The sequence below is a fragment of the Mercurialis annua genome, linkage group LG8 (assembly GCF_937616625.2).
Source record: "Mercurialis annua linkage group LG8, ddMerAnnu1.2, whole genome shotgun sequence".
NCBI classification, from domain to species: domain Eukaryota; kingdom Viridiplantae; phylum Streptophyta; class Magnoliopsida; order Malpighiales; family Euphorbiaceae; genus Mercurialis; species Mercurialis annua.
The window spans coordinates 7,031,410-7,059,300 of record NC_065577.1 but is presented as its reverse complement, the minus strand read 5'-3'; the positions used below and the strand labels follow the sequence as shown (position 1 = coordinate 7,059,300).

Here is a 27,891-nt window from a genome sequence, read left to right as displayed (position 1 = left end):
TCTTATAAAAAATGGGTTCTAATAATAATAGAATTCATTCAAATAAAGTAAAAGGATCATTGGCCACTTCAGTATCAAACTGAGGTTCATGTTGGTAAAGAATTCTAAGTTCAGCAGATGGAAATTTGCTTGTAACTATAAACAGGGTCATGTAAACAAGTTTATCAGTATTAAGGCTCTTATTACTTCTCCGACAGCGTCAAAAATTATACAGAAAAATGCTCCAGTATCCAGAAATTAGCTACATCTGTTCTTAAAATGACTTGGCATTGAAAAATGCACCTTCCGACCTACTCGCATTTTCATTGAACCAGAATGCTGGCATTTACTTGTTCTACAAGTTCTCGATAAATTGTGTTGTACAGTCCTAGTACATGTGACAGATTTCTACAGCAAAAACGGAGCCATATTTGCCGGTGTTGCAGGAAAATATGGAACCGAGGTTCCTAGTTGCCGAATGCTTTCCCGGTTGATACGGTAAAATTGTATGGGAAAATGCATCGGATCAGTCTAACCTCCCATTAAAAGAATGTTCGCCTGAACAAAATTATAGAATTTTATGATTTCACAATTCTGATTTGAACTCTGGGTCTTCCTCCTCTGAGGAGCTGCTGGCTGCAGGATTCTGCGGTTCCTTGGCAGATACAATAGACTCTTGAGAATCCACTTCTTCACCTAAGTATCTTGCAGTGAACTGTCTTGCTTCAGAGTCAAGATCCACCCATTCAGAAACAATTCTTCTTGCACCCTAGGAGAAGTTAAAAAAAGAAAAACATTTTACGGAGAGGAAAAAAAATTGTGGAACGTGATCAATAAAACAAGTACCATTGAAAAAGAGCAGTGACCAAATTTATGATTTACCTGAAGCTTGGGTTCCTTAGTCATAGGATTATTACAGAGATCAATGGTTTTTGCCTTGGATTTTGTGGCATTACCACACCATGATTCGCACCATAGCCATTCTCGAGGAAGTGAAAAGATGGGAACTGTATGCTGAGCATAGTTTGGAAGATCCTGAAAGCAGAAGCAATCTCTTTAACATCAATGGCATTAAAAAAAGAAACACTATCATCAACAAATAAACAATACAATCATCGATCCCAAAGTTCAAAGTTAAACCTAAATAAAGCCACAAGCAAGAGAGCTGACAAAAATGGGAACTATTAAGGATTCACATGCTAGTACAGTATTTCTTTTTCCTTTTCTAATGCTCTTCTTGTAGTTGAACTGATTTCTCTCCATCCTGTTTGCCAACATTCTATTTAAATTGGCATAATTCATTCCCAGAGCCATGTGTGTTATTTTATATATTGATTACGAGCAAATGGTCAACCTGGTCCCTAAACTTGTAACTCATGATCAAATAACTCACTCTTAGCCATTTTGATCAATCAAGGACAATACATTCTATTTTTAGGTTAATCAAGGATAACACTATTTTGAGATCAATTTAAGGACAAATTTGGATCATTTTGATCCCTAAACTTGTTCATATTGCACAATTTTGTCCTTAATTGATATAAAAACATAGAGTATTGTCCTTAATTGAATAGAATGGCTACTTGAACCCAAATTACATGTTCAGGGACCGGATTGACCCTTTACTCAATACCATGCGGTGATGGTGTTAAATGTGTGAAGAAAAGTATCCAGTTTGGTTCTTACATTTTTTATTTTTAATTGATAACATTCTTGTATTTGTATTAGCCAATTAAATCATATTAATTAAAATATCTCATTTATTTAACAATTTCTGGTTATTATTTATACTAATTTTTTAGATTTTAGTCTAGAATTATTCCAGTAATAATTTATATACATACTTTATGATATATTTAAATTGACATATACGTTATTCCCTATCCATATAATAATAATAAATAGACAAATAAAATTTTAATTTAATCAAATAAACATTACATATATAGTATTAAAAATTAGTAAATTTTATATCTAATGACTATGAATTTAATTTATGCAGATACATGATGTTAAATTTTAAAAAAAAAATTACAATTTTTAAATTATTTTTATCTAACTAAAATATGATTTTAAAGAATAAAAAATAAATTTAAACTCGGATGCTTTCTTCATGTATTTAAAATTAAATATAGCTAATTTCTTTCAAAAAAATTATGTAAATAATTAATAATTAAATTGCTAATTATTTTCTAAAAGGTGAATCTAATTTTTGATTTTTGAAATAAAACTAAAGAGAATGTAGGATATTAAAATAAAAATTTAATAAATTTACTATTAAAACAGCATAGTACAGTGACAATTCTTAATTACTATTATTTTTAAATATTATAACGACACCATACTCTAATAGTTAACCTTATTATAGCTTATTAGTTTAATTTTATATCCAAATTTTTTAATTACAACATTATAAAAAAACTAATTAGACTGCATGTGCATTTAGCTAATTAATTTACATACTTTTTAAAGAAATAAACAATAATTAAAAAATAATTTAGGCTTATTGTTGATAAAAATGAAGTTGAGGGATCCGATTTCGATAAAACTAAAAGGACTAAGATTTGATCACTATAATTAGAGCAAGAGATTTTCAAAAGTGATAATTTGAGGGGACTAAAGAAATCATTAGACGATAACAACAAATAATGGCAGATCAAACACATGAAAAAGAAGAAAAAGAAAGTTCAATTCTTACCTGATCCAAATTGGCTAGACTATTAGGGTCCTTGCTAAGAGTTTCATAAAAAACCCTTAGATTATCTCCAGCTGCAGTGTCCCGGAATTTCACCAAATCAACAACATATAAAGCACTGCATGAATCGCAAAACATGTAAAGCACTCGGCAGGCTACAGAAGAGTTACACACAAAAACAAAAGTACACTGCTAAATATTAACTTCATTAGAGTAATTGAATACCTAATATGGTATGGTCTTCCTCGTAAATGTTCTCTCCAGAATCCCTGTTCAAAAATAAAATAAGGGAATTGAGAAAAACAAAAACTAAGGGTAAGAAAGAAAACAGAAAAACTCGAGCGGATTTCAGTAAAAGATTAATCCAACTGTTGCAGTTAAACTCAGGCAGAGTAAAATAAATGTACTTGTCTCCAAAATCGATATCCATCCATATCCTTGTTGTTGTCACAGAATGGTGTATATGCAAGAGGTCTTCCTTTTATGTCCATGTCATAAAGCTCCCCCATATCTGTTCGAACAACCTGATCAGCATCAACAAATATAACCTGCACAAGAGTAAAATGATGTACATTAAACAAATATCTAACAATTACAAGTTAGTGTCTTAGCATAACTGAAGACATGGTATAAGACAACAATACCTTCTCCAAAGAAAGTGGAAAGATAACATCAAGGAATAAAATCTTATATGCCCAAATAATTCTTTGCTTCTCTTTCTGCTTATGCAACCAGGAAGGCCATTTGTAGGTGATCAGTTCATATTCAAAACCATACTCTTGTGCCATATGTGGAATCACATCCTGCATGTTTAATTAACAACCAAAGTTCCCCAACAAGTCAAAATCTAAATTAACTCAAAAAGTATAGAAATGATAAGAACCTGTCAGAAATTAGTACCTTAAACTGAGGGGAGAGATAATTCTTTATGAACCAAAATTTCACTGGACGATTGGTGTTCTTCAAGACACTTAAAATCATTATTTTAAGGAAACGTTCATATCTGCCAAAACCCAATGCAAAATGATTAAGCTCAACAAAGAGAAAAAGTAATGGTGACGAACTCTGACATGAGAAGCACTTGGGATTAAACTGATAAATCATGTCAGTTTCCATGTGTAAACTACACAAATTACAGAAATTAGCAAGCATGATCACTCCTTAATCAAAGCCTACAATTAAGACAAATTAATTAGAGCCTGCAGTTAAAATAAATATATCACCAAATTCCTAAAAGTTCATTGTTCAGAAAATTGCTCCATATGCACCATGGAACCCCAAGAACCTGTGAATGCATTTAGACTTGCTTCGTCCCTAGAATGGTCTAGCTTTTATCCTAATTTGTAGAGTCTGTCCTCCAACCCAAAGATCAAAAAAACCTCCTTTTATCTATATGAGATTGTTGTTTCATAATTTCACCTCGCTTAAAGTGGCAGGATGGTAGAAATAAGAAAAATAAAACTTAAGTTTCTATCCCACATTGTGGAAGAAATTCCAAAGGAAAGGGTTAATTTCTTTGTTGAAGCATGCAAATAAGAGATTGGGCAAACCAAATAAGTATAAAAAAAATAAAGACACCATTCTGCATATACCAGTGTGTCCTCTTAATATTTTGCATATTATCTTAAATGAAGATTGACTAGTTAAAAATTATCAAAATTATGTTAGTAAACTATCATTTTTCTTGCAACATCAAGAGAAACATGTTGAAAGTGTATCCACAAAAAAAAATGAGATTATTAAAGTGATTTAACAAGAATAATTCATCCTCTACCTGATTTAGCACAATTCATAAGCATTACAAATGATTTATTTAGTTGTTCATGGCATCGGATAAGGTTTTCATTTTTATCTTTTCATTAATTTTATTACGGAAATGGGGGCGATATATTTATAATTTACAGATTACTCCTAAAAAGTTTATAGCAGTACTGCAATACAGCTTGGAATGCAAATGAGTTCTTTTAAGTTCAAAATGGAAAGTTTTGAACTTTCAACTATGTTTTCTGTTTATAAGAGGCATCAGAAGACAGGCTTAGAATTTTAAGCTAATTTCTTATTTTATAAACTTTTTTTTATGGCCACTGTAATTATTTCCCATCTGCTCGACTTACTAAGTCAGTCTATTGTACGGTTTCACTACATAGGGCTAGCTAAAGAACTACAAATCCGTGCTTTGTGATTACTTTCTGTTAGATTTCATCTTAAAACCAATTGGTGTTAAGTAGAGGTGCCCAACCAATATTTAAACACATGTCCATTCACACACAAACAATGTGGGATTCCCACTTCAACACTCCCCCTCACGCGTAGCATGTCCGGGCCGAGCAACCAATCCTCCCTCACGGATCTCACGTGGGCCGGGCCAAATTCAAATTGTGTGAATGGACAAAGCTCTGATACCATGTTAGATTCCATCTTAAAACCAATTGGTGTTAAGTGGAGGTGTCCAACCAATATTTAAACACATGTCCATTCACACACAAAAAAGTAAGCGAAATTTCAGTGAGCACTTGTAAATACTTCAAGAATTGCTCTTGGGTTTTTTTACCAGCTCCTGTGAATTAAGTAGAATCAATTTATGGTTCTTGTTGGACAAATTTATGTATAACAAAAAGATAAAAAGGAGTTATACGGTCTATCAAAAAAGAAGTTCCTAACCCATCACCTATGGCTTACACATTTTAGATTTAAGTAAAAATACAAACAATGAATCACGAAGATAGGAAAAGGCATATTTACAGATATCCACTGTAATAGGTTTTTGCTCTCTTTCATTGAAAAGGAAAGATTAGAAACCATAGAAAAAGGCACACTTACAGATGACCAGAAGCAATAGAAAAAATATTAATTGGCTTTCCTCGACGCCCACCCTTTGCATGCTCCTGAGAGAAAATGTCAAATTAAGTAGTATTCTGAAAGCATAGCAAGAAACAAAATTCAAAGGACTTAATTCCCATGATGTGGTCTAGGTTTTTCCATAACACAAATAATTGAGCTTGTCCAAATAATAGGAAAAATGTCTCCTAGAATAGCCAAAATACTATAAATACAAGCATGATAGAATTTGTTCTTTTCAAAGAGATTCGAGAAATTTGCACAATTAAAGACAAAAGTCTAGAGCATGTACAATGTTCTAAAAAGAGCTTGAGAAATTTGCAGTTAAAGAACATTTTCCTCAAGAATGTTAACTGGAAAATTTAAGAGGCTTGCACTATAAAGACAACAGTTTAAAAGCATACACAAAGCCTCAATGGTGTAAGCTGGAGCAATTTGCTGTTAAAGAAAAGCATTCAGATGGCAGAAAGCATGTTAGCCTAAAACATAACTTATCTTGATTGTTGAAAGTTAACAAATAATTAAGGACAGCCATATTGTATCTAATGCACCACGTGATCTGCTCTAGGTTTCTAGCATAGTGAATCCAAAGAGCAAAGTAAAGCATTTAAGAAACTAATCGGAAGTCAGGACCACTACTTGATAAAAATACGTTGAACAGATAATGGAAAGTATCACAATGAGTAGCTGCACGTTAGAACATCTCTCAGAAAATAAAAGATTGAGTTATGTGAGTGCAAACTCAGTTAACTACCAAACAGTTACAAAAGAATCCCAAAATAAACAAGTGGATGCACGTGTAATGGGAAAAAGGAGAAACTTAAATTTTTTATAAAAGATGACTCACCATTAAAGTGTTCTCATCCTTCCTGGCGGGTCCATTACCACCAATAAAAGTTGAAGCCCATCTCAAAAGGTTAGTGTTCCAGCTGCCATGAGTTCCCTGTATAAATTTAAACAGAGACAATTTGTAACCCGACACAATTTAACCTACTTACTAGGCTTTGTTAATAATCGAGCCATAGATACAAATAGTTTTAAGCTCACTTTTTTATTCATAGGCACATGGTTATCATCATCACTAGAAACCAGCAATTTTTCATGCTCCATGCCCTTTTTCTTTGCCGCTTCCAGATGAACCACTTTTCCTCGTAAATCATCTATAGTGATACGTTTGGATAGACGATTATGATTTTCTGCACCATCCTGCTTCAGAACATAAAGCTCGGAGCTTCGACCTGGAGCCAGTTGGAGGTACCATACACCAGGGGAGACTTTCATTTGCCAGTAACCCAAGTTGGCCATCACAATGGTATCAACTAAATGCGGTGTGCTCTTAGTTCCAAGGATCAGCTGAAGACCTCGCGGAGGATCTTGATCTTTCTCAGAACAATGTCCTAATAAATACAATGGAAGCTTTAATAAGTAATGAATATCAACCATAACTCGGTAGAATCACAATGTTGGCATCGTCCCTCTTTTACATATGGTTAAATTAGATGAAAATACTCTCCTGAACTTATGCTAAGATTAACACTTCTATTCTCCAAGGAAAAAAACTCACCTGTAAGCACAAGAGCTTCAAGTTCAAAAACTCCATGCAACGTCCTCTCATCACCCATGTTCTCAAGCAAAATATTGTCCAAGTCATGTCTGCAATTCTTGGCACGAGCAAGAATAACAATTATAAGCACAAACCAGGAAATTCCAACAACAAAAATTAATTCCCAAATACAGTAAGCTTTTAGATACATTTGATCAGGATAGAAACATACACAGCAACAACAGGCTCAACAAGCCATGGTTCAGGAACATCAAGATTCATGGTAAGAGTCTTTGATAGTGGCATATTTGCAAAAAATGCTTTAGGCCCACTTATTGTCTGGTCAATACTGCTGAAATCATCCTGATAAATCATAGAGCAATTAAGATACCAGGAAAGAAACCACAACTAGTGTTCATAAAGTCAAAATTTATACCACTGTTGGGACTACATATCTGTAGAAATTCTTCAATGGGAGATCAACAAGAGAACTCTGCCAGAAAACATTAACATTCTTAGAACCTTAACACAAAGAAAGAACTCTGCCATAAAACAGACTAATCAGTAGTGCTTGGATTTATCAAAATGAAATACGACAATGAAGTTAATGCATGTGATGGAGGCAATTGGTTCAAATTGTAGCCTCACACAAGAAGAGACACCAACATTATCATCATTAAAATGTAAAATATATGAAAAGGAATGCAACATCTTCATCACAGATTTATTTAAGCATTCAAATCAAACCAGCCTGATGAATCTAGAAAATTTATTTTATTAAAAAAAAAGGAAATTCAACATGATTCAAGCATGAAAAATAAACAGGATCTTCTAATCATGTTATTTTCACCAAAAAACTGGATCTGGGATGGAAAAGAATAAGGATAAAAGTAGAGCATGAAAAGAAGATCTAATCATTTAGCATTTGGTTACAAGATTTGCTAAATATAACTATATATATATATATATATATATATATATATATATAGGTCCAGCTTAGAATACAAATTTATGCCAATGTAATCAGATGGTTAAAAATCCAACAGAACTCTATTTTGCTACCTTAGTCTCTTGAAACCAAAAACAACCAAAAGGTCAGTTAGAACAGCATAGAAAAAAAGTGTTCGCTTTTCAGTGTAATAAGTGTTTGTTTAAAGCCTATTGCTGTTGTCACGTCTTCATGTCTTATTGACCTTGAAAATTATCCACTTTGAGCAACAAAAATCCCACTTTGGAGAGGTTTTCCAAATGAACAAATTCAAACGTGAAAAGGTCTTTCTCATACCAGAGGAATCAGCGGATATGGTCCAGTCCAGATGGATGGCTATTTATGAAGAAGAAGAATGCTACCTATCTAGCTCAAGATTTTAATGAATATTATACTAGTAAAGACTAAGAGGCAGTGAACCCGTACTCAGCACAATATCATATTCAAAACATACTGAAACCCAAACGTAATTCTTATCATACAACACAAATATAGAGATTCAACAATGGGTGATTCAAACTCTGAGTACGGTAAGGTCAATCTTATAAATGACTTAGTTTGATTCGACCTAAAATTTCAGTTTAGAACAGCTCAAAAATCCATATGGCAAAGATATAGCCATCCCAAACAGCACAAACTTTCAGAAATTTGACCCAAGCTCATCTAATCCGCACCTATATCTTTTCCCCAAGACTTAATCATCTTATTTATGACTTTCGTCTTAGTCATAATAGCAATGGCTCCATTATCTCATGATCATATTCATAAATATGTATACCTTAATTTGGATATCAGCACGAAGTTGGAAATCCCAAGTATATAGTTACAAGGATCCCAATCACCCTAATGAAGCAAGATACATGCAGTTTAATTGAAAAAAGAAAAAGAAAAAATTGAAGCAGTCAAGCTAGGAACTTTAATTACCATGGGGTTAAGTACAATTCTCATGCTTGGTTGAATGTACTGCCTTAGAACTTTAAGCAGTGAAGCCACCTTTTGACCAACTGGGCTTAATGGATCAATTACAGCATCAATGTGGACACTAGAATTCTCATTTTCTAATATAACAGCACTGCACCAAAATATTAAAAAAAAAGAGAATTTAAGAGGAATAAATTGTTAAAATAGAGATGAGAAACGCCAAGAAGCAAATATTGACAATTCATCAGAGTATCATTGAACACTATAACTTTAAACATTTAAATATTAAATTGGTTGAAATATGAATATGATATATGTGTACATAAGTTAACTTGGAGGATAGTGGATCGATATGATTTGAAAAGTCTCACCTTCCAAAACATTTGGCCCAAAATCAAGCAGATTGAAAGAAAAGAATCTATGTAGCCGACCCAAATAACACTGAATTTAGACTTAATTGAGTTGAATTCAGATATTATGTAAATGAGAGATGGCAAAATTGATGGACATAGGAAATAGAAAAAGCGTATCATGCATTAGGTGCATTCTAGAAGAACATTGAAAGAAAAAGTAGTTAATAGAATAATAAAATGCTATTTACCCCAATACTTACAAGTAAATCTCCCAACTTATGTGCTCAATTTTTAATTGTCACAATTCTTTCCTAACAGTGTGCTTTTTAATAATAACCAGCTAATATCTTCTCATATCGGATGGTATAATAAGTTGGTAGAAAATTGTTGGTTTAAATAGCACAACTCTTATAATAATGTTGTATAAAGCTTTTATAATTAGTTAAGAGCATAATTGTATAGTAAGAATTGTGATGTGTTGTATACTTAGTGTTCATTAATGTTGGATTATGCAGGAGCCATATGCCTACCAGGATTATCATTGCAATTATTAATTAGGTCAGAAAAGTGAAACTATAATGATCCTGTATCCCTCCAAATGAGAAATGAAGTGAAAACAAAATGACCAATATGTGTTCATAACGACCAGTATTTACCTATATTCTGCATTCAAAATCTCAAATCGAGCACTTTCAGAACTTCGATCCCGCAATGCCATTGCAGAGGAGACAGTCATAACACTGTCGCTGACAAATTTGCTGCATGTCACAACAGTAAAATCAGCTTAAGTTTTTTTCCACTTTACATCAAAAGATCACAAGTTAGCAGCTTTAAAATGCCAACGAGATGAGATCACTTAAGAACTCATTTAAAGCATGAAATATTATATAGACAACACATTTACCATGTAATAATACAGCAATGGCCAGAAAAGAGGGGAGAAGAGAGAAATTCTAAATATATCAGCCGCAATCCATCTGATGGGAAAATGGCATTAATCAAAAACCGTGTTGGTTTGTTTTGACAACTAATTTTCTATACGCATCTTCAAGTTCTCCATATGCATATGCAGTAGAAAAGCTATTTTAAAAACAGCAGAAAATGTTAATCGTGCTAGACTTATTGGAAAAAATATGGAGAAGGGTATTAGAGAGAGAAAATTAGAGTAGAAAATGGGGATGGCTATCTGAAGCATTACCCTAATTATGGAAGCAACTGATTTCTATCATTTGATAGATGCAGAAAATCAGTAGAACAATTACTATGATCCCAAACTGTGCGAAATAATTACTTTAAACGTGACTTAAACCATTCGCCTTGAAATAGGATCTGTAACTTATCGAGTTTAAATGAAAATCTTAGAGTGATGAAATCTTTCCCTTTAAATCCTTGAGCACCAATAAAGAGGAAAGCAAAGATACTTCATACAAGTAATCTCTAGCAGTATCAGGTAGAGAACACATGAAGTTGAGACACTATAAGCTAACAAATTCATGGTAAATTCCGATCAATTGCTGGATAGTATGTGGATTACAGCATCCTTCATGAAAAGAAAATGAAGAGAACACTAAATATCCTCCCCCACTCACATTAGTACTACTCAGCAGATATTATAGGTACTATTTCAAATACATATCTAATAGAATCTCCAGCAGGTGTTTTTAAGTACAGTAGCTCCCTCTATACCTCAAGAGCAGCTGATGAATACCTCAAGTACAGCAGCAAAATGTTTCTAGAAGGAAGAAGAATTGCCAGAGAATGGAGTAATGTTGGTCACTCAGCTTAGAAAGGTGCTACCCATTTTCTAGCTCATTACGTTATTATAATTTCTTCTTGTTATTAGCTGTCATTTCTATTCTAGTATTATACTTGTTATTTTATATGGTCGTAACAGAATTAGGAAACCAGCTCCCACTTATTGGCACTATATATGCTGAATTGTCTAAGAGAATTGATACGGATTTTGAATATACATTCCTATTTCTCTCTTTAAATTCTCTGTAATCTCTCCTATTCTTCTCTCTATTTGTTCCCCTCCCTTCTCTTCTCTAACCCTCTATTCTTCTATATCTCCTTTACTGGTATTACTAAAGGCTATTGTTTCCCCTAGTACCAAGCTTTCAACTTATCACTGTCCATGAGCTTGGTATCTGACACTTTCCTAGCCATAAAGAACAAATGGTTAATGATGCTTGCCCCTCTAGCTTCTTGTTAGAAACAGTTGCATAAATGAACTCGACAAGGAAAATAGGATCCAGGGCATTGGTGTCTGGCAGAAATAGAGAAAGGACTAAGACCAACAAACCTTGTAAGCATGTCGGGGTCTATGTCCTGCCACTGCACTTCTTCAATAATTTGCACTATGTGCTTTATTCTTTGCTTATATTCCACAAATTCCAGCAGATTTAGATCATGGCTCAAAAATGTCACTTCATCATTCACAACAGTCACCTACCCAGCATGGAATTACGATGTTAAGCAAAGGTAACAGATGAATATTGATGGAGGAGTTAGAAATTTGATACTACAACTAACATTAAAAGAATGATTCTCAAAAATCATTAGGCTAATTAATTGACAAAGCTAAATGGAGACTAACCCTTCCATTGGTAACAACTGCATTAACACCGGCCTCAAGCCCTAGTTGCCTGTACAACAGATGTGTGACCTGTACACCGCATTAACAATGAACCAGTCAATTGATTGACTGTAACCTTATGATAAAGAAACTTGCAACAAATGAATTTGAAAACTAAGAGATGAAAAGGAAAAAAGAAAAAAAATAGATAGATTGGTCACTGGAGTTATAAGAAGCTAAGACTCTAATTTTTATATACTACAGCAACTCATCCACTTACCTTATCCAAATGTTTTTTCATTACATCAATTGAAAAATCAGCAAGAGCAGATTTATACATCTTCAGAGGTAACTCATTCGCATCAGCCAGCTCATAAACCTTTTCTATAAATGCTTGACCACTTTCATCTGCTATAGAAGTTGCAATGATGTAACTTTGCTCATAAAATGAGCACAGGTGTTCCAAAAACTGTAGGACATTTTTCTTATGACTGCAAAACACCATTAGTCAAGCAACAAATTTGGTCAGCATCAAGGACATGCTTGCAGTCAAAAGAGTTTCTAGAGAAACAAGATTGAATTTACAGAGCTTAACAAACCTATAAGATGATGCCGTAATTTCAAAAACCTTCGCAAAAAGGAGACTGGGTAAATTAGCATCTCCGTTACCGGAAAATAAAACTCCCAAACGAGCAACCTTAGACCCTCGAATCTGCACAATAATGCAAACGTTACAGCACATCAATGCCATGGCAGTGAAAATGGCTTCCAGCAAAGATCTAGTGCTGAAAAATGATAATAATCTTATAAATTAAGGAATAATGATTTAGGATATTAATCCTGAAATGTAACCAGATAGAGGATTCCTTCATGAAGCAGCTTTATTCCTCTCAATGATTTGATGTCGACAACAAGAAGCTGAGTTACAGGCTTAATATCATCTACAGCTGTATTTGTTGGACAACATGAAAAAGATCAATAACTAACACAAATTGGAAGCATATAATATCTGCCCTTAAAATATAGTTATGCTTACTTTCAGAAGAATGTAGGTAGCTAATATCATGAAATACTGATTCCGCATCAAGAACTGATGAACTCAGGGAAATAAACCTGGGTTTCACCTTCCCCTCAGAAATGATCTGCATGCAAAAAGTAGAATTATCAATAAAGGATGCATATAAGACATTATTAAAAACAACTGGAAAAAGACAGGTAAGCAGCAAATATTTCTGGTACCAGTGGATTATAGCGGCTAACACTGCTTTCTGACAGAAATTTGTCCAAGACATCAGTATGAGAATTTATGTGTCCATAATAAACTTGTTCTTGAATTCTTGGAAGCTCCTCATTCATTGCATTTGTTAGAGCCTCCTGTGCAAAGACAAACAAAAAGAACTTTAGATTGAGCAGAGGAAAAGGTTTTACAGCAAAGGCCAAAATGAACGGCACCACTGTTCACATTCACAATGAAATTCAGTACAAGGCAACAGCAAAGCCCAAAAAGAGCAGTACCAAAGTCCACAGTGACATTCAGTAAAAGGCTTTAAAGCAACTAAAAATCTGACAACACGTGGAAACAAAAATCACAAACAACCTGAGAAAATTCATACCAAAACGTTTAATTGAACAGGGAAAAAGGCTTCTAAAAGAAAATAAAAAAAAATAGGACTACAATGACATTCAGTTCAAAGGCTATCAACAACTACAAATCTACCAAAGCAGTATACACCTAACAGCAGATAATCATAGTTTATTTCCTCGAAGGCTAATTAACTTCAGCCTCCACAAAGACTGCAACTAAAAAATTGTTGAAGTCAAATTAATACTATCAAAGTAGTAAAAGGGTCTCCATATAACTAGCATGCTGCAAATATCATATAGGCAAGTGGACAAGTTTAATGGACAAGCATGAGCATTACCTCTCTAGACTCGAAGACAAGACCATTCATCAAGAGGCAACACTGCAACTTGTACAAACCCAGCTTAAAAACAGACATGGAGCTTTGTTGCACCAACTCCTTAAATGCCTGATCCTTTTCCAGCTTTAGCAAAATATCCTGAGGTGGAGACTTCACCTTTGGTCTTCAAAAGAATACAAAAACATTCTTTAAAAAGGTCATACAGAAAATTAAAGGCAAGCAAAATTACTCACTATGAATTCCAAACCAGAAAGTGAGCAACGACCCTTTAGGTACTTACAAAATTGTTTCAACGAATGCACCCTCAACATTGTGCATCTCTAGAGCCTCATCTGCAGATTCTGCTGACTCCACACGTAACTTATTTACCTGCCACACATAAAAATTGGATGCCCTAAGTTTTAGACCAGTCAAAGTTTCATTAAATGAATTCAGTTCAATAAAAGCCAGCTTTCATATAAAGATACTCAAATTGAAACGGCTGCTAGCAGTTCTATCTCTGTTAAAAAGGAAAGCTTCAAAACAGCCAATGTAAAGTAATAGAAAATTTTAAGCAAAAGCAAGCAAGGAGATGCTACTATAGAATTAAATGTTCATGTATATCTTGAATAGGGTCTATTGCGCCAATTTAAACCAAAAATAGCAGGGTCGTAAGAGAAATATTCTAGAATAATCTTAGACATTTCAGAGATTGTAATGATGTAGCAGCCTCCAGGTACTCAAACCAATGCATATGACATGAGCAACCAGAATTATAGTGTTGCACTGAACAGTAAAAGACTGACCCCTGCCCATGTTGACTTAAAAACTAATACATCTCTTCCGGTCATACTATTTCCTATCACTAGTTATCATCAAAAGATCCAAGGAGACTGAAACACTACACTGATCTTACAAAATACAGCAGAAATTAGAAGGAGAAAAATCATTGTTTTTCTTTTTTCTTTAAAAATAAAGAAAATTTTCAAACACATGTCCAAGAAAAATATACAATCCAGAGATGAACTAGAAGTAAATCTGTGTTTTTCAATCAAGGATTGGAACTGAGCTCTTACATTACTTAAAAACTGAAAAGCTGTTTCGATTCCGTAGTTTTCCTTGATATAAATGAAAAGACGGATCATCTGCAAACAAATTGATGAAATTGACACTCATTAGCACCATAGGATTCAGCATTTGAAGAGAAAAGCAAGAGAGTATCCTGGTGAGCAGACAGCAAAAGGGAAGGAAAATGAAGAAAGCAAATACCAGGCTGGACATATCCTCCTCGATTTGACCATCATTTTCCATGGGTAATGATTGGAGATCGCCACCACTTGCTTCGATTTTCTTAACAAACTTTGAAGAATATAGCATCAAGCCAAATCTCACTGGATAATTGTTCTCATACAAGGACATGATTGTATCAATGGACTGCAGGCTCACAACAACAAACATATTAGATAATTGTAGAAGGACAGGGTTTAAGGGTAGTTATTGATGGCAAGAAGGAATAGATTACTTGCCTCAAGACCGCAACTGGTTGCTGGATCCAGCACATAAACTGCATGGAACAAGTTCTTTCGGATGTAGCGTAGTTGTCCAGGGAAGACAGGCATTAAGATCTGTACAAGAAATCACAAGGCATTACTTTCATGGAATCTCGATTACCATTGTATGGTTAAGAAACAATTTGCAGGGAAAAATTATACCTCATTTATATTGCTACGCCACCGTTTATACATAGCATCCTCCTCTAAGTTATTGAGATAATGAACATGAGTTGATCTAAAATCAACACGGAACATATTTAACTCAGGAGGAGACATTGTTGATAAGAGTTTCCGAATTGCATTGTGAGGAATCTGAACATAAAAGCACAATTCAAGATAATTTAAATGACTTAACATTATATATTAAACATAAAAAATAAAGTGCTAGTTATAATTCACAGAAACAGAAAATCACGGAAAAGTAGAAGCTGACACAACAACAACTTGAGAAACTCAGTAAATATATCAGCTTCTAAAATGAGCATGACAGGAAAAAAATCAGTTAGACTAAAAAAAGTTGAATAATAGTTAAAATAAATGAAACTTAATAATGTTTCACATAGTAAATCATACTTTAATAGCTCTTTCATACAGTTAATGGCTTATTCATTTACAGATAACCAATAATATTAACGAGCAACGCACATAGATACGAAACTTCAATAACTGTAACTAGCCATTTTGAAACTAAAAATAATAAAAATGCTACTGTGGACATTCTTTGTTAAATGAAGAACAATGATACTGTTCTGTACACGTTTTTATTTCAATTCCAATGAAATAATCTCACATTATAATTAGTTAGAAACAAATCATAAGATTCCAATAAGAATAACCGTAATTCAAATCTCTCGTACCACAAGCTGTTTCCATTTTGTGACTAAAAATGAAGTGCAATCTGATTTTCTTCATGCACATTCAAGACTCGACTACAACTGATATATAATGCATAATTGAGAATTTTATAAGAATGTATTTAGGCAATTAATTTATTTCAAAAAAAAATTAGTTAACTAGAATAGCACACACCTAGTATGTTCATATATCTCAAGGTTCAATTAAACTCAGCACTTCTTGGTACTAATATCACAACATTTAACAGCCGGGTGATAAAATTATACGACACTTATGCCAAATATTTCAAACTTAATTGTCAATCCTAAGTAAAATTTCATAGAAACAAGGTTGGAAGAAATAAAAAAAAATCATATTTTTCTGTTAGAAAAGACTAAAACACTTGAAGATTGTACCCAAAAGATGCATGTATAATTTTAAAAATTGTAAAAACTAAAAAAATAATCCCAACAATAACTTGCATCCTATCCACTTTAAAGCTATCAATCTTTCGCGTCTTTTCCACAATTAGTTCTGTGTGAAATTTAATTCATTATCAAACATCCACAACACTTGAATGCAAAAGTTTTAGGTTTTTTTCCTATAGCTATTTGGAAGGATGTGTAATAGCTACTTCTACAGCATCCTAGATCTCATATTATGATTATTACTTCAGCAACTTGAAAGACAAATCATATTGATTTTCCAGCACAATTACACCGTTATACTTCTCTCCCAGTATCTAGCTTAATTTCCCCCTTCTATATAGCTGTCAATATTTGACAGCATGACTTTAAGATATATTCCTGTCGAATTTAATTGTGTCAAGACTTTGACTCACAATACCCAACTGATGCAAGAGCAAAGAAAACTCCTATTTTAGGGGTTACTTTATTATTAATGATTTCTTACTTTGGGCAAACTACTATTTCACGCTATCCAGAAATTAAAGTTGATTAGCATTTTCAAGAGCAAGGTAGTTACAGTGAATAAAGAGTTAGTGGTGCTACATCACTCTAAATATGGAAAGGGATAGAGCAACATAGCCATCTGAACAAACAAAAATAGGGATGCTACAAAGAGGTTTTTACTATTTAGAATTTGCTTTTCATTCATTTCCTATTTTGGGATGAGTAGGTGTAGGGGCATCGTAGAATGTATTGAAAAAAAACCAGTAAAACTCGAACTGATTTTTAATGCTGTCAATTGTTTCCATTTTTGCCCATGCTACATCTTTATTCCATCTAACTGGAAGGAAAACTTAGCAACATTCACCTTGAATTTGGAAAATTGATCAGCCAATAGCAACTCCTGCTGGACCATGTCTACCAACCTAAAAAACCAACATCAAAAATCAGTCACAACATATCTTATTGAATGAATGCATATAGCAGCAAAACAGAACAATGTGAGGCAACATAAAAATGAATAAATGATAGTTACAATATATATGGAAATGAAACCAAAAAAACGGCTTATAGAACAGTCCAACTAAGTGAGCACGGGATCCGGGAATGACTTATAAAAGCCAGGAAATTCAAATCACTATAGTTGGTTTAACTCAGTAGTGCTGACCGAGGTGTTATTTTTAACACTTAACTCTGATTAGAACAGCCAGTTATTAATATATATACAATCAGCATCTACCCATACGCGACCTATTTCAAAAGTGAAATTAGATAGTAATATATAGTGTTTTACCTCTTCGTAATTATAAGAAATATAGTTGCAAAAATAAGTAATAACCTTGCATCATGAGCATTAAACAGCAGAAAATAGAGGTCAAGAAGGACGATCAAACAATCAGATTGTATTTTACTGATATCAACATGCATGAAATCATAACAAAGAATGCTTCATTTACCATAAAAACTATCCTTGGAGAGGAAAACAGATCAAATAGCTCATGGCTTCATTTACAGTAAAAACTATCCGCAGAGAGGAAATAAATCTAATAGCTCATGGTTTAACATAAAGAAGCCTAGCTCTGCGCTTTGAAAATTCCAATAGTTGAAAGGCATTCAAGTAACTCTAAGCAATGGCCAATTTCAGCAGCCAGAACTTCATTTTAGATGGAATAAAAATGAGCAATAACCAATAAATCTGTAGTTAATATGATCTCAGCACAGAAAAGAGAGAAATTTCTGATAGGAAGAATCATTACAGATAAAGGTCAATATCCTCAACATTGATTAAAGCGCCATTCAGAGCCATTAAGGACTTGCCAGGAGGGATCATTCGCTGGTTTGCTGTTATTTCTTCCTTAACTGCATCATTAAGCTGCAAAATATCAATGTTCAAGGAGAATCATCAGAATAAAAATAAAGAAAACAGGCCTCCTTTCAACAGTTATTTCATCTTTCCAGTGAGAATACGTCGGACATGATAATATACCTTCATGCGAGACAAAGAAGAAACAATACTAGGAAAATTTTGGTTGATTTCCTGCATTGACTGTAGAGGATCGGAGGCATGAACTATTCTCTGTGCAGTTTGATGCCCTAAATCTGTTGAAAGGAAAACGTCAGAGAACATGCAACCTATCTAAACCAGCAAGGAAGAGAGTCTTAATTGGAGATACAAATATGCAGTTTGTTTAAACCATCAAGGAAAAAGAAAGCCTAAAATTGCAGATACCCTTTAGCTCCCAAACATCAAGTGTATCAGATATTGTCGATGAAAGTAGATAGTCTCGGAAAGCCATAATCTCAGATGTAAGCTCAGGTTTACGTTCCTGTATTTATGAAACATTTAAGAAACAATAATCCTTATTAATTGATATCAGTACAATCTTCAGCATAAAAATAGCATCCGATTTTAAAAGCTGTTTTCAAGAAGGTTAATAGGAAAGGAGAATTTATGTAAGGAAATGGTGAAATATCATCTTCTTAGATAGTAAATTTCACACTCACACTAGTCTAAACAATCAAATAAGATATGTGCAAGAAGCAAATATTCCTAATGATGGACAGGGTAGTCGAGGTGTCCCAGGGCACCAGAACAGAAATTAAAGGCAGGCGATGTCACAGTTCTTCTAGCACACTTCCTATGTGAAAACATCATCCCGCACCCTCTTCTAGCACACTTCCTCAATACAGTTCCCTAAAGCATACACACAAATCCTTTTAATATCATAGAATGTCTCTACAATTCACAACCACTCTTTCAAACAACTCAAAGGCATAACATCTGCAGTTGAACCTAGTATTTTGGATTACATAAGTAAATGACTACTCGATGCAAGTCCAAGCTCATTCTACAGCATGAAAATGAGAAAGTATCCATTTAAAGTGAACAAGCAGCATATATCATGGTCAGTGTCATGATTTGATGTTGTAATACTCATTGCTTGGTGAAAATTATGGAAATAAGTCAACCTTTTGATTATTTGGATAATTACATTATTTAAAGTTGGCTTATCCCCTTAAAAAAAAGGCTTAATTACTTAAAAAACCCTCACCTTTAACTTTTTTTTCGTTTATACCCTGACCTAGGAAAATTGTCACATATACTCATGATCTTGTCTTTATATTTCACCTCTACCCTCGAGGTATTAAATTTACCTCTTTTCATTTGAAAAAAAGTTTAAAATAGTCCTTCATTTTTAGTATATATTCTAATTACACGTCAATGTTATTAATTATACAAAAATTGAATTTTTTTTTGAAAATAATAATATTAGCGGTTTTTAATTTTAGGACTTATTTGAGCGTTTTTATAGATGGAGTATTTGTTTGCAATTTTTTTATTAGAAAAAGGTATAAAATAACCCTTATATTTAGTTATTTTCAATAAATCATCTTTTTTTTGAAATTTGGGGTAGAGGTGAAACATAAAGACAAGGTCATGAGTATTTGTGACAATTTTCCTAGGTCAGGGTATAAACGAAAACAAAATTAAAGGTGAGGGTTTTTTAAGTAATTAAACCTAAAAAAAACCCACCTTTTACACCCAATTCGTTAGCACCCTCACGTTGCAAAACCACCAAATATACCCAAATTACAACCTTCCACTTTCAATTGCACTCTCGAGCATAAAATTGACCTCTTTTCACTTGAAAAATGTTCAAATCAATACTTTAAATTTTAGCATATATTTTAAGTAGGGCTTAATGTTTTATTTAAAACAAAAATAAAACTATTCTTTCAAAACTTAAAACTTAACAATATTATTTTATTTAGTATAGATAAATATATTTATTTTATAAAAATTCATATCCTCAACCATGCGGCCTCTACTTTACAAAATAAATTAACGAGATTCCGATATTTGAATGATTTTGTTGCTACTATCTGACCCGCTAAAAAAATTTATATTTAGTAATTTTTTTAAAATTATATAATTAGTCTAAATACAAACTATTTTTAATTTTTTTAATTTAAAAATTAAAATTCCGCTCGTCTTCCTCGAAACGAACCCGCCGCTCCGAGTTCATTTTGAGCTAGTCATCTTCCTCCATGGAAGACGACCTGCTCGTCTTCCTCAATGGAAAACGACCTGCTCGTCTTCCTCAGAACAGAGGAAGGCGAACAATTCGTCTTGAGGAAGACGACGACGGTTCATGTCGGATTTTTTTTTTTTAAATAAAACTTATTTCAAATTTAAAAGAATTATTTATTTTTTTAAATATCTATTAATATATTTAATTGATTTATGTTGAATACATAATTATTATTATTTTTTAAAAATTTAAGCAAGACGGCGTTTTTGTTTTAATTATAACTATAAGGACCATTTTGAATATTTATTAAAATTTGAAGTACTGGAAAAAAGTTACTTTAATGTTTAATGGTATAATTGAAACCAAAAGGTGTAAATTTTAATATTTGAGGGTGCAATTGAAAGTGAAAGGTCGAAATTTGGGTATATTTGGTGGTTTTGCAACGTGAGAGTGCAAACGAATTGGGGGTAAAAGGTGGGGGGGTTTTAAGGGGATAAGCCTTTAAAGTTAAGAGAAAAAGAAACCATCACCATTAAATTAGGGCTGCTAAAAATCCCTTCTCTTTGCAAGTGAAGGTTATCGCAATGAAAATCCATGCCCCATAAAACACTTGCCACTTCAACTACTGACCACGGCTAATTCTTTCTCTCTTTACTATTTTTAGTTTTAAAGCTTACAAACTATTCTTAGATCGAGATAATAAAGTTAGGAGTTAACCACATGTAATAGTTCCCCAATAATGATTTGTAAAACACGGACATAGAGAGAGCTTTCTTAATCAATTTTCTACTGTTGAATAAAATAGGAGAGATGCAGAACAAAAAAAAAGACTTTTTATTCTTAAACTCTCAGCCTCTTACAATGGAATGCTACTAGCTATTTATACAAGGATTTTAGCTATGTGAGTAATACTCTATAACATTCTAGAGTATGAACATTCTAGAATATGGACATTCTAAAATGCTTGAATATAAGACTATAGAAACTACCACTTTTTAGAAACTCTTAAATCCGTAATCTTCTAGAAACTTCCTAAATCTAGAAGCTTCATAATGAATTCATTTACACTTTGACGCTCCCCCTCAATCTAAGGAATAGATATCTTCCATTCCCAGCTTGAATATAAGATCAGGAAAACTTGAACTATTCAGCCCCTTTGTCAACACTTCTGCTAGCTGGTATATTCTGTGACGGACTTATCTCTTTGCTTAGTGGCTATATTTTGACTATCCCACGCTTCAAATGCTGAATTATTCTTTGTTGGTCTTGTTCCAAGAAGGTGGGAAAGTTTTCCTTTACCCTTGAGATATATGTGAACAAATTGAGACCCTTTAAGATAGTTTTTTCCATCAAGTCTATCGGAGGCAGGAACATTTTGCAACTCTCCAATTTTTTGGACAAAATTGGAGTCTTTCGTTGACATGATGAAAAAGAAATGTGAGAATGGCAGCAATTAAGGCCACTTAAAGGAAATAGGAATGGCAGCAATTAAGGCTGCTTAAAACAGATAGGAATGGCAGCAATTAAGGCTACTTAAAAGAGATAGGGTGGGTAGCAATTAAGGCTGCTTAAAAGAGATAGGGTGGGCAGCAATTAAGGCTGCTTAAAAGAGATAGGGAGGGCAGCAATTAAGGCTGCTTAAAAGAAATAGAAACGGCAACAATTAAGGCAGCTTATAAAGAAATAGGAACGGAGGCAATTAAGGCTGCTTAAAAGAAATAGGAAAGACAACAGTTAAGGTTGTCTAAACAAGAAGAAATTTTAGAAAAGAGCCTTAGGCTCTGATACCATGTTGTATAAAATAGGAGAGATGCAGAACAAAAAAAAAAGACTTTTTATTCTTAGACTCTCACCCTCTTACAATGGAATGCTACTAGCTATTTATACAAGGATTTTAGCTATGTGAGTAATACTCTAGAACATTCTAGAGTATGAACATTCTATAGTATGAACATTCTAGAATATGAACATTCTAGAATGCTTGAATATAAGACTATAAAAACTATCACTTTCTAGAAACTCTTAAATCCGTAATCTTCTAGAAACTTCCTAAATCTAGAAACTTCATAATTAATTCATTTACACTTAGACATCTACAACTAGAGATGAGATCTCAAACCAATAATTGTAATAATTATATGACTTTCATTATGTTTCTCATGGATTCTATTTGCATAAGCGATTATGAGCATTCAGAATCAGCAGAATGATCCCCAGCCCCTAAAAAGGCGCACAAGAGAGAAGCACGCAGCTGCTCAGGTCTATTTCTTCTCATCAAAACAACAGTTACATTATATACACTATCTAAAAATCTAACATACTAATAGTTTCCGGCTTCTGTCAATGGTATTTACTTCAATTTTTCAATATGTAAGTAAGAATACAATCAATAGCTGACTAACAATCATAGAATAAGAAATGGGAGGACGAGACTAGTGGTCCATGAAGCTATCATGACTTGAACAAAACTAGAACAGGGTTTTAGAAAGAAAAATAAACGATAATAAAATATAAGTAACTTTGAAGGATGACAAACCAGCATTTTGGAAAATATAAATCCTCTAACTTCTTGGGTAAGATCTTCAGTTCGTGGATCTTCAAGAGTGACACCTGCAACTCAAAATTCATTGCTTTTAATGAAAATAATTTTGCACCGAGACGTGAATATGAGTAGCATGCTTTAACAAAAAAAATTCCAAGTGCCAACAAAAAGCTCATTCACACTTTAACCAACCAGAGGGAACGACTATTAAAATTGCCACAACTATCACCAATATATTTAGATTTATATGTTACAATTGAATTGCCCAAATGTATTCACATAATATCAGCGTATTTAACAAAAATGCAAATTCAAAGTACTTAATTAGGTTTAGGCAATGTGGCCACATGAAGAAACAATTGTATGAATGTTTTCAGGCATTGTCTGGTAAGCAAAGGTGGATGGTTTTACAGGTGAATGGATACATATGACTAGCCACTATCACTAGATTCTAGTGCAAAGTGCATTTCAAGATAGATGATGTAAAATTATTTAAACCAAAGATTTTATCCTCGAAAGTCAACAACATCAATAATGTGAGAGCTTCAGACCTATCCAAAATGAGCTAGAAGATAAAATGAATAGAATTTCATTCCAAAATGCCAAAATCTTTGTAAACTTTTTAATGAAAGAAAAACAAATGTCTCACAGCATATTAATCCACAAGACGATGTGTTATTTAACTGTTTTCAAGTATTTCTCCAAAGTTTGCAAAATGAAGAACCTCTTTATGATCAGTTTCTAACAGCTGGAAGCTTGATGGAAGAAAAAACAATCTTCTTAGGGGTATTTCTGGTAGACAATGGGATAGAAGACTACAAAATATCCATCAATTCCAGTACTTCCTTTTAAGTCAAAAATTTGACAAAGGAAGGACAAGTTTATGGTCATCACGTTTAAGTACTACATAATTTTAGTCATTAAAAGCAATGCCATATTGCGTCAATTTTTCTTACGTGAAAAGTTATTTGATTATCTCCATATTTTTAGTTGATCTAGATAGCAAGAATGGTCTTACAGATGATTAGACAGTGCAAGAACAAGTCCATGCAAGATTATTGTGCCAAATCCTGCTACGACAATTTATTAAGAAAAAATCAACTAATCCAATTCAAATGAAATCAAGATTCATTTTGCAGCCAGAGTTCTGTCAAGCTTTTTTTTCCTCCTTACTTCTACAGATCTTACAACTAAATTTGTTGTGATCTCCATCTACTTATTTCTGATTATACAGAATGTCCCTCTGTATCCTCAGCTGCCTAAATTATAAATAAATTTTGATATGCTAGTAAAAGACATTGTATAGGTATAAAATAAAGACTGAAAAATTGCAGTTGCCTAGGCATCCCAAGAACTCTTGGTACGCTCAGAACAAAGATGATACTAGCTTGCTCAGGGGAAAATAAAATATCTTTCAGAATTGAGTAATTAAAGCACACATGGGCAAGTCACCGTTCTAACCTTTCTTAATGGCAGTGTCATCCATGGCTTTATATTCCATATTCTTCAATGCAAGTTCCACGCCATAACCACCCAAATTTAAGAAGTCTTTGGCACCAATAGCACCACAGTGGCCAGCTTTTGCTTCACAGCCATAAGGTAAAACAGGTCTGACTACATATATTACCTTTCCCTGAAAAAATTAATTCAAATTTTAAAAGGCAGGTGTCAGAAGAAAGAGAAAAGGGTGCATGCATCAATTAACGTCAAGTGACAAATGCCAGAAACCTAGATAAAATATGCAAGAAAAATTGAAATCACTATGTAATGGGGTTCAAGTCTTTCCTATAAAATACTAGTCAAGCATTTGGAAAGTAAAATTGGGTGGATGAACAAGCAATTAGGAAAGAAAAATAAAATTCTTCTAGCCAAAGCCAGCTAAAAATTGTAAGCTATCTATTAACAAGCATATGCCACTGTTTGCAGGATGAACTCTGCACCAAGAAACACAATTATCACCTCTATTGCACCTTCGCTTAAGGAAATGCATGTCATTTAACAATTCAAGCTACGGTTTTCCAATGTACAGTTTACATAAGTAAAGCAACCTCAAGAACAAGCTTATTTGAAGTTGTTGTTCAAAAAAAAAAAGACTAAGTAATGCAAGATAGCAAACAAACATTAATTGTATACAATTAAATTCAGATGAATTTAAATTACATTATGTCTTAAGTACTTGTCATGTTTCTGGTAGTATAAACAATGAATGGCCAAAATCAATGTGGTTGTACTACAAATTACATAAGACTCCAGCTTTGTGAATTTGTAAGTTAATGCCATCGCATAAATGAGAAAAAAAATAATGGAAATAGTTCAAATTCACAAAATATTGGTGATACATGTCATCTCTTATTGTCTATTCTCTAAAATTAAAGGAGCAACTAGAACCCTATAACAAAAAGGCACCTCCTGATATTTATTATTCCTAAGCAATAGTTCAATGGGATCAATTAGTTGCATTCATGTCCAACAAAAATGGGATTAGATGATTAACATATAAGTTTTATTTAACGCAACATACCTCTTTGGCAGCTTGAGCCAATGTGACATGGAATTCCTTGAAACATTCAGTTCCAAGAGCTCCATACAAGATAGCAGCTGGACTTCTTGTTTGAGAATCAAAATGGACATGATCAAAATCAAATAATTCAGGCTGCTGAAACGGATCTCCTGCACTAGCAACCAAGAAATAAAATAATAACATTACATGAAACTACACACTACAATGAAAGTTAACAATTCCATATTCAACAGTAAAATAAAATTAAAGAATGTTAAAGTATTACTTACAGTTTATCAGGATTGTTTATCCACAGCAGCAACTCTGCAACATCAAAGAACAACGATCCACCTGTATCCACCCAGCAACATTTCCCTCCAGGGCTCTTTGGATTGACACCAACAAGCAAAGGATCCGACCTTTTAATTTCATTTCTATGGCTTGTTTCGGCTATTTCTCCACCAGCAATATCTGAAATGTTATCATCCAGAAACGGAAAAGAAGAAAGAGACTCCTCTGCTAGTTGTCGATAAAGCACCAATCTTGGGGATGCAGATCTCAAAATAAGAGAGAACTCAAACAGTGAGGCAAGTGGATCATTTAAAAGAGAACGTCCATGTTTAATAATTCTCCTCAGACAATCTTTAGCTGTATAAGAAGCAGGTTCATCCTTCTCTGTTTGAAGCCAGACCTCAATGAACTCCCAATACAGGTCTCTCCTTTCTTTTGATAGTAATTCACTGCAGCAACAAATACATAAACTAATGCCCGAGAAGATTATAACTTTACAAGCTTTCAAAATTAAAATTGCAATTTGTTATTTAAGGTGAAAGCTAAAATCCAAACGCAATCATGCCAACTGAAAGAGAATATTTGTGAAACAGCTACAACCGGCTTAATGAAAATCAATCATAATTTTCAAAAGTAGGCAAAAATGACATGTGAAAGTGGTAAAATCAACACTAGGTACTGTGATTAGTTTAGGAATCAAACATAGCCGAGTTATGCTAATAGCATAAGTGAAACGAATATAAATTCACAAGCTCTTACGATAATCCTAATGTGCATAGTGCATTTAACAGGAACATAAAAATAGCCAAGGTTGTATCCGAAACACATCGTGTGGACCATGTGCACTGTGCATTGAGTTTTATCAATAAATTGGAAGACTTCAAGAAAATATGAGCAAAGAATCTAAAAGAACCCGACTGAAAGAATTGAAAGGAAATCATAATTTTTAGAATTCAAAAAAATCACACTCTGCAAACTACACTTTCAGAAAATGTAAAATAAAAGGCACTCAATAAACAAGAAACATTTCAAATAACATATAAATCTTTACAGTAACACACAAATCCAATTCAATCAAATTATATAAACCCATTAATAATAAAAGAAAAAAAGCATTACCTAGCTTCTAATAAGACAGGAGTACCCTCCCACTTAGCTCTAACAGCAACCTGAACGTTTTTAGGTTTTCGAATCTCTCCATTAACAGAATGAGATAATCCACAGAAGATCGCACTAATTGCAATAATTAAAACATAAAAACCGGATCTAAATCGGGTCTCCATGGGATAATTAAAAGAGATTACTATGTTCGTTTAATTATCCAACATTTGATGCATAAATTTAAATTAAGGAGAATTTTTTATTGTAATGGAGTTTTAATTTTATTGGAGAGAGTGAGACTGAGAGATCAGTAGTGAAGGAGGAGACGACTTGGAAGGGAAAGACTCTTTAAAACGGCTCTTTTCGTCTTTGTAGGTAAAATATTAGGATGATTTGGTAAATTAACCAATTCTTGGCCATGGATTCTAATTGAAAGGGTTTTACAAGACCTAATTACCAAACGAATAAAGGGTCAATCTGGTATTTAAACTTGTGAGTTGTGGTCAAATAATTAACTTTCAGCTATTATGGTCAGTTAAGATAAAATTTTCAATTTTTGGATCATATTAAGGACATAATCTCTAGTTTTAGGTTAATTAAGGACCAAATTGAATCATTCGGATTTGTGTTTGTCAATATTACACAATTGTATTATCTAAGAATAAAGAGTATTATATTTAATTGATCGAAATAACTGAAACTGAATTATTTAACTTGAACCACAAGTTAAGGGATCAAATTGATACTTTTTTCATTACCAAACAAATCCTAAATTTTAACTATGTGCCTTCAATAATTATTTTATTGTTTTTTTATATATATTCATTAAATGT

The 27,891-nt window shown here is 33.2% G+C and overlaps 1 protein-coding gene across 1 annotated transcript; it reads right to left on the bottom strand.

The window, feature by feature from the left end:
* Nucleotides 1–152: 152 nt before the first annotated feature.
* Nucleotides 153–27,482, bottom strand: LOC126659512 (UDP-glucose:glycoprotein glucosyltransferase). Its single transcript, XM_050352803.2, has 37 exons — nucleotides 27,077–27,482; nucleotides 25,957–26,406; nucleotides 25,688–25,841; nucleotides 24,628–24,799; nucleotides 23,161–23,234; nucleotides 18,821–18,917; nucleotides 18,578–18,690; nucleotides 18,348–18,463; nucleotides 17,459–17,516; nucleotides 15,509–15,661; nucleotides 15,323–15,421; nucleotides 15,066–15,230; nucleotides 14,873–14,941; nucleotides 14,098–14,186; nucleotides 13,818–13,980; nucleotides 13,135–13,269; nucleotides 12,932–13,037; nucleotides 12,748–12,842; nucleotides 12,495–12,607; nucleotides 12,176–12,386; nucleotides 11,917–11,985; nucleotides 11,623–11,768; nucleotides 9,974–10,075; nucleotides 8,968–9,115; nucleotides 7,492–7,548; nucleotides 7,288–7,418; nucleotides 7,077–7,165; nucleotides 6,560–6,909; nucleotides 6,360–6,455; nucleotides 5,495–5,559; nucleotides 3,575–3,677; nucleotides 3,319–3,477; nucleotides 3,082–3,222; nucleotides 2,900–2,943; nucleotides 2,678–2,792; nucleotides 862–1,014; nucleotides 153–748 (listed from the first exon to the last, which is right to left on the bottom strand). Exons 1-37 carry the CDS (start codon nucleotides 27,238–27,240, stop codon nucleotides 566–568), a joined length of 4,947 nt encoding a protein of 1,648 aa, XP_050208760.1. The 5' UTR covers nucleotides 27,241–27,482; the 3' UTR covers nucleotides 153–565.
* Nucleotides 27,483–27,891: the final 409 nt, after the last annotated feature.

Coding starts and splice junctions, on each gene's coding strand:
- LOC126659512 (XM_050352803.2), bottom strand. CDS start 27,240: ATGGAGACCCGATTTAGATCCGGTTTTTATGTTTTAATTATTGCAATT. Junction 7,419..7,491: donor GATATGTAGTCCCAACAGTG/GTATAAATTTTG, acceptor ATGATTTATCAG/GATGATTTCAGCAGTATTGA. Junction 6,456..6,559: donor ATGTGCCTATGAATAAAAAA/GTGAGCTTAAAA, acceptor AAATTTATACAG/GGAACTCATGGCAGCTGGAA.